Source organism: Hordeum vulgare, chromosome 7H (assembly GCF_904849725.1).
Source record: "Hordeum vulgare subsp. vulgare chromosome 7H, MorexV3_pseudomolecules_assembly, whole genome shotgun sequence".
In the NCBI taxonomy this organism is placed as follows: Eukaryota; Viridiplantae; Streptophyta; class Magnoliopsida; order Poales; family Poaceae; genus Hordeum; species Hordeum vulgare.
This window is the reverse complement of record NC_058524.1, coordinates 563945256-563956399: the sequence shown is the minus strand read 5'-3', so window position 1 is coordinate 563956399 and position 11144 is coordinate 563945256. Positions and strand designations below refer to the sequence as shown.

At 51.4% G+C, this 11144-nt stretch overlaps 2 protein-coding genes across 2 annotated transcripts; one reads left to right on the top strand and one right to left on the bottom strand.

Moving 5' to 3' along the window:
• The first annotated feature begins 4755 nt into the window (after nt 1-4755).
• On the top strand, nt 4756-8104 carry LOC123411193. Its single transcript, XM_045104134.1, has 8 exons — nt 4756-5276; nt 5361-6094; nt 6349-6448; nt 6562-6621; nt 6743-6835; nt 6926-7045; nt 7147-7470; nt 7570-8104. The coding sequence occupies exons 1-7, from the start codon at nt 5103-5105 to the stop codon at nt 7465-7467; spliced, it is 1602 nt and encodes a 533-aa protein (XP_044960069.1). The 5' UTR covers nt 4756-5102; the 3' UTR covers nt 7468-7470; nt 7570-8104.
• Nucleotides 8105-8173: 69 nt separating this feature from the next.
• Nucleotides 8174-9102, bottom strand: LOC123411194. Its single transcript, XM_045104135.1, has 3 exons — nt 8888-9102; nt 8646-8808; nt 8174-8560 (listed from the first exon to the last, which is right to left on the bottom strand). Exons 1-3 carry the CDS (start codon nt 8994-8996, stop codon nt 8503-8505), a joined length of 330 nt encoding a protein of 109 aa, XP_044960070.1. The 5' UTR covers nt 8997-9102; the 3' UTR covers nt 8174-8502.
• Between the last annotated feature and the right edge of the window lie 2042 nt (nt 9103-11144).

Sequence of the window (11144 nt, the reverse complement as noted above, 5' to 3'; positions counted from 1 at the left end):
AGGTCTCGAACATGGTTGCGATAAGGCACATGACGGACTAGTTAAAACATAAAACTCGGTGTGAAATTCACTCAATAAAGTCATCGGATTCCATACCTTCAGACCGAAGGCTTGAACCTGGGGGCTTGGTGGGGAACCATCTCGAACTCCCTGGCCTCGTCATCGGAGTCCGGACAGTTATCAAGGAGAATAACCTTGCTTTTGCAAGGCCTCTATGGAGCCCGAGGATGCACGGCCTCTTCGGCCCCCTAGGGCAGAGCTCTCTTCCCTGAGTGGGAGGAGTCCTTCTCCTCCTCGTCTTCTGCATCCTCCACCTCTCGGGTATAGGAAACACGTGTGTCCCGAAAATTCATGTCCGGGGGTCCTCGGGAACGGAGACCCCCACGAGTCTCCTTCTCTTTTTTCTTTGGCTCCGGTGCCGTGTACGACATCGGAACCAGCATCGCGGTCAACAAATCTGGCTCAGGCCCTTCGGGTAGAGGGGCTGGTTCGTGGATATTCACGGCCTTGGCCAGCCATTCTCGTTGGAACGATATGGGGAACAATAAGACTTCCATTAAAAATAGAAGCCCTGGGTATGTACATACTCGGACATACCTCGACTAGGGGTGTCTTGTCGTCCAAAACGATGTCTTCTTCCTCGGTCGGCCACTCCTGCTCGGGTTTGAACAATGTGTGCCATATATCCTCGTGGTTAGTGCGAAAGAATTCTTTTATCACCCGAGGGTCGTCAGGCTTGTAAACCCACATCGAGTTGGTGCGTTGTTGGCAGGGTAGGATGTGCCTATGAAGCGCAACCTCGATCACGTCAGTCAGATGGATGGTTGTCGCCACCATCTGGTTGAGGCGTTTCTGCATCATCTTTACATGTGCACGCGACTCCCAATATATGGGAGCGACATTTTGGCTCCTGAGCTCATCTGCACCCGCTCCGATGAAAATAATCAAAACAAATTCAAAAATTCGAAATTTTTGCGTGGTAGATAACTTGGCGCGTGAGGTCCGCTCCAAATTTGAACTCATTAGGGAATCCGAGGCGCTCTCAGCAAAAAAGACAAATCTGTGTCTGTAAAAAGGTGTACCGTTCACGACCTTTTCTGACCCGGTTTGTCTTTTTTGCTAAGAGCTGCCTAGATGTACAAATAGGATGAAATTTGGTGCGAACCTCACGCATCAAATTATCTACCAAACAAAAGTAGTTTGGATTTTTTTTGAATTTTTCTAGTATTTTGTTTTCTGATCCGGGAGGAGATGAGACTTGGAGGAGAAGCGAATTATCGACACTCTATGCCTTTTCTAACCGAGGAGGTTAGCCTCATTGGCGGGCCGGACTTGAATTCGGCGGGTGCTTTCCAGTTTGCTTCCCGTGGTTCGGTGATATAGAACCATTCCTTCTGCCAACCCTTGATAGTGTCTATCAAGGTGCCCTCCGACCATACTACTTTGCAAAGCTTGCTTATTACTTCCCCGCTGCAATCGGCGTGCTGGCTGCTCACCGATTTTCGCTTGACGTTGAACGTCTTGAGCCAGAGCCCGAAATGCGGATGAACCCGCAAGAAAGCTTCGCATACGATGATGAAGGAGGTGATGTGCATGATGGAATTGGGAGGAAGGTCACGTAAATCTAATCCATAGTAGAACATGAGGCCCCTGACGAAAGGATGAAGGGGAAAGCCTAGGCCCGAAGAAAATGGGGAATGAACACTACCCGCTCAGCCGACCTTGGTGTAGGAATCACCTCGCCTGCCTCCGCCGCCCGATGAGCAATGTTGGGGGAAAGATACCCGGAGTGCTTTAGCTCCCGGATGCCAGCGTCGGAGACGGTCGACACCTCCCACTTGCCCTGAGAGCCGGCCATGGAGCCAGCTCGAAGGTGGCGACGGGAAAGGAGAATGGAAAGGGGATTACATCTGGGCGCTCGAGCTTGGAGAGGGAAAGATAGGAACCGAGGATGCAAGTGGTAAAGGTTTGATGATTTTCGTTCCTTTTTATAAGGGACCGTTATACCAAGGGTCCCTTTTACTGTACTGGTTGCTCCGCCACTCCCAAAAAATTATCAAGCCGTTGTGCGCGCAGGAAAGCCTATGCAGTTATTCGTATCCCAGTAAATGTGGAGGCACGATCTCCTCGTAGAGAGAATGTGCCCCTTGAAACATGGCCTCGAGCCACGGTTCGAGACGACCTTTCGTCACAAAAGCCTACAATTGAGGGACTTTTCAGACATGGGCTTTTAAATGCCTTTGGTGAAAAAGAGACCAGTTTAAAAGACATGCAGGTTACTGAAGCGATCAAATGAGAGTCAGCCGAGCATGAGTGAAACTCAGCTTGCAAGCGATTACTATCGATATGTGGGGCAGCCGAAGACTGAACGCACCCGCATTGAAGGCTAGTTCGGGGGCTACTAAGTGAGTCCGGGATTCTGGGGTCCTCGGGCGGCCGTTTAGTCAATGCCGGGTTGGACCATTGGGCCGTACTATTGAAGATCGGGCCTTATGATGACCTCTACTCTAGAAGGAATGTTCTGAAGATTGGCGTGTACTTCAAGCTTAGAAGGACTAGGTCGGCTCATCTATCCCCGACTATAGTCGGTAACTTGTAAACCCTAGGATCCATGGTGTCTATATAAACCGGAGACCCCTATCCGTGTAGAGGAGGCTGAATCACCTAGGGTTTAGTATATACGCTCTCGAGATAGATCTGCTTTGTAATCATCTTCATCAATACAATCAAGGAGGACGTAGGGTGTTACCTCCATAGGAGGGCCCGAACCTGGATAAACCGCTGTCTCCCCCTTCTTCCTACAACCCATCGATCCAAGGTCCACCGTTCTGGACCCCGTACCAGAGATCTACCGGTTTTGACACCGACACCATGGCTCTCGAAAACAAAAAAGGATGTTTCTTGTTTTTTTCCTTCGCGAGAAACACGGGTTTGCTTCCGCGAGAGCCATGACCGTGCCCTTCGAAATGGGAAAATCATATATTTTTTCTTTTATGAGAGGTACGGTTTTGCTTGCACGAGAGGCATGACCGTGCCATTCGAAACAACAAAAATTTATTTTTTCCTTTTTTTTCCTTTCACGAGATGTACGATTTTGCTTCCGCAAGAGACGCGGTTTTGCTTCCACGAAAGGCACAACCTCTCGGAAACCAAAAATAAAACGGGTTTTCTCTTTTTTTTTAGAGGCATGATTTTTTCGCCCCTGTTTTTTATTTAAATGCCCGTCAAAATCTATCAACATGGTATTTAGTTTTAAAGATCTCGACGCAAAGAATCCAACGGTAAAAACGGTTTGAGATTTAGACACATGGTTTAAAAAATAAAACATTTTTAAAATACGGATATAGAAAAAAAAATCAGGTTACGACAAATGACATACATATAATGCGTCACCTGTTGCAACATGAGAAGATGAAAGCGATCTTTGAAAAGGAATATTTTTCAATTAGTGATTTGGGGCTATGGACGGGTTTGGAAACGTGCAAGTCGTAACGGACCTGAGCCAACAACTTGTAGCGAGTTACCTTGTCTTTTGTTGATACAAATTGTGGCTAACCTTGTTGGGTAGGGAAGGCCTGCTGCTGGACTCGTTGGTACCTTTATCCTTGTTGAAGCCCAGGCCAGAACGGTATAGTGGGATTGCGAGAGAAAGTGGCGCGCTTTCGACATTGCTGCACTTTACTCCCGGTAGTAGGGCTTACCGGATTATTGTTAACTCATGGGGCGGGGCGGGGCGGGGCGGGGCGGTCGTCTTCATTGACCATTCATTGGTTGTGCTTTCTTGGCAAGCATCACGCACAGCCACGGCCTCAGCCCCACATGTTGTCTTTACTGCGGGGTCAGTGTAAACTGTCACCATCCATCCCTCCAGTCGGTCGCATTGAATTGAACCACCCTCCATCACCAGCAGCGCGATTGAATGAAGCGAAACAACCGAGCTGGGGCGGCATTGACGACACATGCCAGAACCTCAGCGGGGCCGTGGCGTATGTAGTACAGGAGGATGAGCAGTAGGATAGCTGTGGGTGCATCTGGCCACCGGTTTGCAGTATTCATTGCCATGGCTCCGTGGATTGCAAGCGCCCTTTGTGTCACCGCCGGCAGCAGCGTTGTCCTCCAGGATTTTCTTTTTGGCCTTTCACGTTTGTTTTGTTGATGGGGCCAGGGCCAGGGCCAGGGCCGGGCAGGCGACGGTTCGAGTTTTGAAGTTTTGAACTGCTAGGGCGAGGAGGAGGAAGAGTATGTGGATCTGCGTTGGGGTGGTGACAGACAGGTCGGTCAGAGAGCGAGGGGACGGACGGACGGATCGGGATCATCGGTGCGCGCTCCGCATCGTTGCTCCGTGGGCGTGGGGCGGCGTGCGGACACGAACGTAGATGTAGTAGTAGCATTTTTGGGACACGAAAGCTGGGCGCGACCACCGCTCCACTAGCCGCGGATACGGTAAACAATGCGCCCCCCGTAAAAGAACAAAAGCGTACATGGCAAGGGAACAAGCGCGCCGGACAAAAGCCATCGCGTCGCCTTGGGCTCGCCCTCGAGTGTCCCGGCGCCTCGGCTGGCGCAGAGAAGAGAAGAAGAGACGCGGCGCGGCACGGCAGGCACGCACGTAGGCCAGGTCCGCGGATCACGCCGCCTGCCTGCCTGCTATGCTAGCTCCCACTCCCAGGCGAGGTTTGGTCTGGCAGTCGAGTCGGGGCCAGCACCCAGCAGCGAGGTGGCTTGCTCGCTCCTCTTGTCGCGCCTCCGCATCGGGTCGCGAGTTGGCCACCCACCACTCCTCCACGCGGACGGCACCTCCCTCCCTCCTACTAGCAACACGTCCTACTAGTAGACAGGAGCATTTCAAATTTTGAAGTTTGCACGTCTACCCTTCTCCTTCTCCTTGCCTCCTTCACAGTCGCAGTCGCGGCGGTCTCCTCGTCCCCCGGCTCCGCCCCACCAAATACGCGGAACCAACACAAGCGCGCGCCCGCCCGCCCGCACGCTTCGTCCCCTCGCCATTAACTACCAAATCGTTCCCGTGGACTCATAGGTACGCCTCTTCAGTCGATCGTCCTTGGCCAAGAACCGAGTCCCCGACGGAGTCGGAGCAGGAAGCCATGCCGTTGCCGCGGGGCAAGCACAGGAGGAAGGGCTTCAGGTCGCACCTCGAGCAGGAGGTGCTGAGGCTGCAGGAGGTGCTGCGGGAGGAGACGGCGCTGCACGCCATCCTCGACAACGCGCTCGACCACGCCGCCGTCACCCTCGCCGACATGTCATACCTCCCCACCCACGTAAGCGCGCCGCCGCCGCCCATTTTCTGGCCAACAAGTTAGTTCAGTATGCATGAACGCGTTTGCCTGCTGTTGTGCCTTCAGGCCCAGGAGCTGCTCTCCAGCATCTCCGCCATGGAGGCCGCCGTCTCCAAGCTGGAGGAGGAGATGGTCGCCCTGCACTTCCAGCTCATCCAGGAGCGCAACGAGCGCCGCATCGTCGAGTACCGCGCCAACGCCAGCCACAACCAGCATCGCCCCCTCTGCTCCCACTCCCACCGCTCCGCCGCCAAACCCGAGCCCGAGCCTGAATCCATCCATGGCGCTCTGCAGCAGGACACGGCGGCGAGCGACGCCAGCAAACCCAGCAGAGGGGAGAAGGCCCACCCCAGCGCCGCGGCCCCGAAGCTGCTGCAGCGACAGTTCTCAACCAAGGCCCTCGGCGGCGGCGCGGACCCGAACCGCCTGTCGGAGGACATCGTGCGGTGCATGAGGAACATCTTCATCTCGCTCTCCGACTCCTGCCGGGAGGCCTCCAGGGCGACCAACCACTCCGCCGCCGCGGAGGGCCAGCGCGCCGGCCCGTCGCCGAGCGGGATCGCCGCCTTCTGGTCGCTGTCCGAGCCGTCCTCCATCTCCTCCTGGGTGCAGAGCCCCCAGGTGGACCTCAACCACAACAACAACCTGCTGGCCTCCGAGACCGTCTTCGACCCCTACAAGGCCCGGGAGAAGCTCAGCTGGGCCGACATCGGGGGCTACGGCGCCGCCTCGGAGGTCTCCTGGATGTCCGCCGGGAAGAAGCAGCTCGAGTATGCCGCGGAGTCGCTACGGAAGTTCAGGTATGCTGTCAACCAATCCTTGCTACTAGTAGTATATTCCGAAGTCTACTGGCTATGAATGAGTAGGTAGTTACTAATCAGTGACAATGTACCAAACAAGTCAACAGCACACCTTGTCTAGCCCAGGAAATTGCAACTTTAGTTCCAAGTTTGAATACCAGAAACATGGACAGGGTTCTTAGCATTTTCGTGATGCTTTGGGCTTGATTTAAAATTCACTAATCAGAACTGATGGATGCTTATTTAGAATGCAGGTTGCTTATTGAGCAGCTGGCAGAAGTAAACCCTGTTCATCTGAATGACGATGCGAGATTGGCGTTTTGGATCAATCTGTACAACGCCTTGTTGATGCACGTACGGTGAATTGACAGACTCGCTTTAGTTGTGTGGCCTTTCTGGTTATGGCGATAGGCTTGATTGATGGTTTGACGCGAGACTTTGATGGTGCTTTATTCCTTTATTTACAGGCTTATCTTGCCTACGGTGTTCCACGAAGTGACATGAAACTGTTTTCACTAATGCAAAAGGTTTGCTCGAAAACTTCTAGATTCTTGTTCATCAAAACTACTATCCATCCAACTATTTCCACTCTTCCATTCTTTGTGATGCTTTATTTCTAACATTGTTGCAATCATATTATTCTACTAGGCTGCGTATACAATTGGAGGGAATTCGTTCAGTGCGGCATTCATCGAGTATATTATTTTGAAGATGAAACCGCCGAATCACAGGCCACAGATGGTATGTGAGCTGCAGTGCATCTTGACGACAAATCTGCTTGTTTGTTCATGAATGCAAACTGATGATAGTTTCTCCTGTGTTTTGCTGAAGGCTCTGCTTCTCGCCCTTCAGAAGATAAAGGCACCTGAGGACCAGAAAAAGTTCTGCATTTCGACGCCGGAACCACTTCTGACATTTGCCCTCAGCTGTGGGATGTATTCTTCGCCTGCAGTAAGTTTGGATCACTCATTTTATGGCTTTTGATATGAAATGCAGCACTACCATTTTGCAACGCTTTTGTAATTATAACTGACGATTGTTTATCACTGCAGGTGAAGATATACACATCCAGCAACGTAAGGGAAGAGCTTCAGGATGCGCAGCGTGATTTCATCCGAGCATCGGTGGGAGTAAGCCGCAAGGGGAAGCTTCTGATCCCCAAAATGCTGCACTGTTTCGCGCGAGGGTTCGTCGACGACAACAGCTTCCCTATCTGGATATCGCATTTTCTGCCTCAGCAGCAGGCCACATTCGTCGAGCACTGTGTGTCTCAGAGGCGGCAAAGTCTCCTCGGCACCCGGACTTTCGGCATCATCCCGTTCGACTCCCGGTTCCGATACCTCTTCCTGCCTGACATGGGATCATTGAACTGAGTGGTAAGATAAGATAATGTCCAACATTTAAAATTTGCATTCTGACTACTTGTGCAACGGCATGTGTATTTCCATGTACTGAATATCCGTGTGTTGTAACAGTCGAATCATCAGGTCAGAGGTGCAAGGAAGCCCTATATCGTCGGTGCCGAACCGAGCTGTTTCGGCGTGTGCTCGACCAGGTCTCGGATCACACAGGTGCACATCCAGTGACCATCGGGTCTGCTACGACACTGAACCAGTGCGCAACGGCCGGCTGGATTAAAAGACCGGTGTCCTCCTCCGATGTCAGATAAATCTTGAGCACGTCAGCTGGATTAATTGGCTAGTTTGCCTCGACTTCTTGTCGAATTCAGCGCAAAATGTTGTACTCCCTCTGTACCATAATACTTGTTGTTGGAGAGAACTAGTCTAGTTTTCCCCAACAACAAGTATTTAGGAACGGAGGGAGTATATGATAGTGGTTGATGTCTAACTAGCTAGCAAATAAAATGAAGGCGATCGTTATGAAGGTGTTGTATGTCTACTGACGACATGTATGTGGCAAAATGTATTGTGTGCCTGCAGCTCTGATCTGCGGTACTTATGATATACTAGTACAATTTATAAGCAAGAAAGAAAACCTAGATTGTGTCAACACTGGACCAGAGCTGAATTCGACAGGAATCCTCAACTTGTCGTGGAATCCATTGAAAGATGCTGTATATGAGGCAGAATAATATATAATTCAATTTATCGCTTGAAGGCATTCATTCATGTTGTATCTCTGTTGCTCATGGTCCTGACGATTCAAAAAAATGTACTGTATTGTATTGCTCTGCCTGCTGTGTCATGCACAGCTATAAGCAAGTGGTAGAAGTTAAAGAAATTCCATTACGATGCATGCTCCCTCCCTACGATGACCTCTTCACCGCATGATCGCCGGTGGTTTTCTTTCGGAATTTCCGCTGTGCCATGTGAGAAATGCAGTCCCGGTGTGGCCCTGAACTTGCCCGCCGCTCCTCCCGGGCAGGAGCAGAGTTTCGTTCGTTGGTCTCATGGCCCGTCCTCGCCGTCCTTGATGAGGTTGCAGATGTCCGAGCACTCTGTCAGGCTGCACAGAATTAAGGCACGTGAGTACAACTGGATTAGGTTGTTGTTGGAGTGGCGCGGCGTGGTCGATTATTTGATTTACGTACCAGTAGAGGCGGCTGCGGAACTGCTCCTTGAAGACGACGAGGGGCCGCCGGACGTTGAGCGGCCCCTCGCCGCCGCGGATGCAGGTGGCGACGCACTTGGAGGTGCACTGCAGCGCCTTAGCCGACTTCGGGTGCTTGATCCTCACCTGCGCCTTGTCGTCCCCTGCAACCCCGATCACCTCCGGCATCAATTAATAACACCTGCTCTGCGCAACCGGCGGTAGCCGTGGGTCGGTGCGTACCGGAGAGCGTGGGCGGGATGTTGGAGAAGTTCTCCGACTGCGGCGGCGGCGTGGAGAGGATGGCGGCCGCCAGCGCGAACGCTACCACGGCCGGCGCCTGCCCCGACATCCCCCGTGCGACACGACGGCGCGGCTGGCTCGTCCGCAGCGTAGGCGAGGAGGACACCGGCGCCGTGGCCGGCCTTGTGTCGCTCGTGGTCTCTGCTCGCTCTGGTTAGCCACTCAGCCTCGCTGCGCTCTGTGTGGTCAAGGCGCGTCGCCTTTTTTTTTTGACCCTCTTATATGGCAAACGTTCGCCGGGAGACAGTTTTAGTTATGTGGGGTTGGCCATTTCTTAAGAACAACAATGACATTTTCTGGGAATAAGAAAGTTTTGAGAATCTGTCATTGTTAGGGCAACTCCATTTTTTACCGGCGAGAAAAAATATATTAAACATAATTCTCTCCTTAATAATAATAATAATAATAAAGCAAATACGGTTTCTGACCGTCCGTCGTGACATTTTTGTGAAAAGTCCCTCCGTTTTCACTTAATCAATCCACGGTCTTTTCTTAAGTGAAGAAAACGTTTCGTTGTGCCACTTTTACAAAAAAAGGCCTCGAAGTTTCCTGGAATCAACCCGCAGTCCGAATTTAAGTCAGGAAACAAATTGTTTTTTGCATTGTTCAGAAAACCCCCTGATATTTGAGGTAATCAACCTGCACTCCGTATTTTAACAAAAAAACCTAACTTTTCAGTTAATCAATTCAAATTTAATCTAAAACAAAATTATCCATATCTTTTAAACCGTAACTCTGATTTTAACATGCTATATATGAAATTTGATTAAAAAAATATGTACAATTTAAATAGGATGTTATTTTCAGCTCTTGAATACTTCTTAAATATTATTTTTGGTACAAACTTAATCTGTAGTGTACGGTCTTTTTTTTTCTCTTTTTCCGGCGATGATACGAATTGCGAGAAACATCCATTAAAATAAACCAAACTGAGAGGGGAAAAACATCGTTAACCACACATGCTCACCTTTGAAAAACCTCATGGGGAGAAACAACATGTTTTTCATCTTATTTCGAGTGACTGTACATTCAGACGCGTTTTTGTTGTGTGAGCACTAAAGCCATCGTCGGCAACACAAATGTGATGTCATGTGAAAATAAATTGGGTTTAGAGCGTGTGTTATTTTCACTTCCGTTGCAACGCACGGGCTCTTTTGCTATAAACAATAAAAGCCGACCACGAAGGCTGGCGATAATCCACGCGTCGCATCCGTATTACATTAATTTAAAAAAAACTAAAATTGCGTCCATGCAACCCTAGGCGGTGTCGTCGCCGTCGTCGGGGCAGGTGAGGTCGACCAGCGTTGTCGCAGGGCCGGCCGAGGGGAACGCCGAGTTCTAGAGTGCGGCTACTTGCGCCTCCGTTGTCTACCCCGCCGACGCGGGCTGTGGTGGTGGTGATAGCAGCGCAGCTGCGTGAGCACACTCTTCCTCCGCCTCCCATCGCTCCTCCTCCTCCTGCTTCTCCAGCTCCATGAGCCGTAGGCCTTCGGCGCGCTCCGCCTGCAGGTGCACCGACCTTCAGTGCTCGAGGTAGGCCTGCTCCTCTGCGGGGTCGCGCCCAGCCAGATGGGTGGCGCGCTCACGAACTCGTGGACGATGTCGGTCCAGTGTAGACATGCCGTGGCAGCACGGGCTCGGGCTCGGGCTCCGGCGGAGGTGGCACGACGCAGTCGCCGGTGGGTGATACGTCTCAAACGTATCTATAATTTTTGATGGTTTCACGCTGTCATCTTGTCTTCTTTGTATGTTTTATGTATCTTTTTATATCTTTTTTGGGACTAACTTATTGATTCAGTGCCAAGTACCAGTTCCTGTTTTTCTGTGTTTTTGACTCTTTTCAGATCTGATTTTGGAACGGAGTCGGAACGGAAGAAAAACCCCGAAATGATTTTTTCCCGAACGGAAGAAGTCCACGGGGCTTTTGGGCCAAGCCAGGTGGGCTCCAGGGAGCCCACAAGCCCCCACTCCGCCACCAGGGGGAGGCGGCGGTGGGCAGGCTTGTGGCCTCCCTGGCCGCCCCCTGACCTAGGTCTTGCGCCTATATTCCCAAATATTCCGCAAAAAATCGGGGGAGCCTTGAAAAGACTTTTCCGTCGCTGCAAGCTTCCGTTTCCGCGAGATCTCATCTGGAGACCCTTCCCGACGCCCTGCCGGAGGGGACTTTGGAGGTGGAGGGCTTCTTCTTCATCATCAT

What these genes read in the sequence shown, in the direction of transcription:
- LOC123411193 (XM_045104134.1), top strand. Translation starts at nt 5,103, where the DNA reads ATGCCGTTGCCGCGGGGCAAGCACAGGAGGAAGGGCTTCAGGTCGCAC. An exon ending in GAGTCGCTACGGAAGTTCAG is followed by an intron (nt 6,095 to 6,348) that starts GTATGCTGTCAA and finishes TTTAGAATGCAG; the next exon opens with GTTGCTTATTGAGCAGCTGG. An exon ending in CGAATCACAGGCCACAGATG is followed by an intron (nt 6,836 to 6,925) that starts GTATGTGAGCTG and finishes GTTTTGCTGAAG; the next exon opens with GCTCTGCTTCTCGCCCTTCA.
- LOC123411194 (XM_045104135.1), bottom strand. Translation starts at nt 8,996, where the DNA reads ATGTCGGGGCAGGCGCCGGCCGTGGTAGCGTTCGCGCTGGCGGCCGCC. An exon ending in CATCCCGCCCACGCTCTCCG is followed by an intron (nt 8,809 to 8,887) that starts GTACGCACCGAC and finishes TCGGGGTTGCAG; the next exon opens with GGGACGACAAGGCGCAGGTG. An exon ending in TTCCGCAGCCGCCTCTACTG is followed by an intron (nt 8,561 to 8,645) that starts GTACGTAAATCA and finishes AATTCTGTGCAG; the next exon opens with CCTGACAGAGTGCTCGGACA.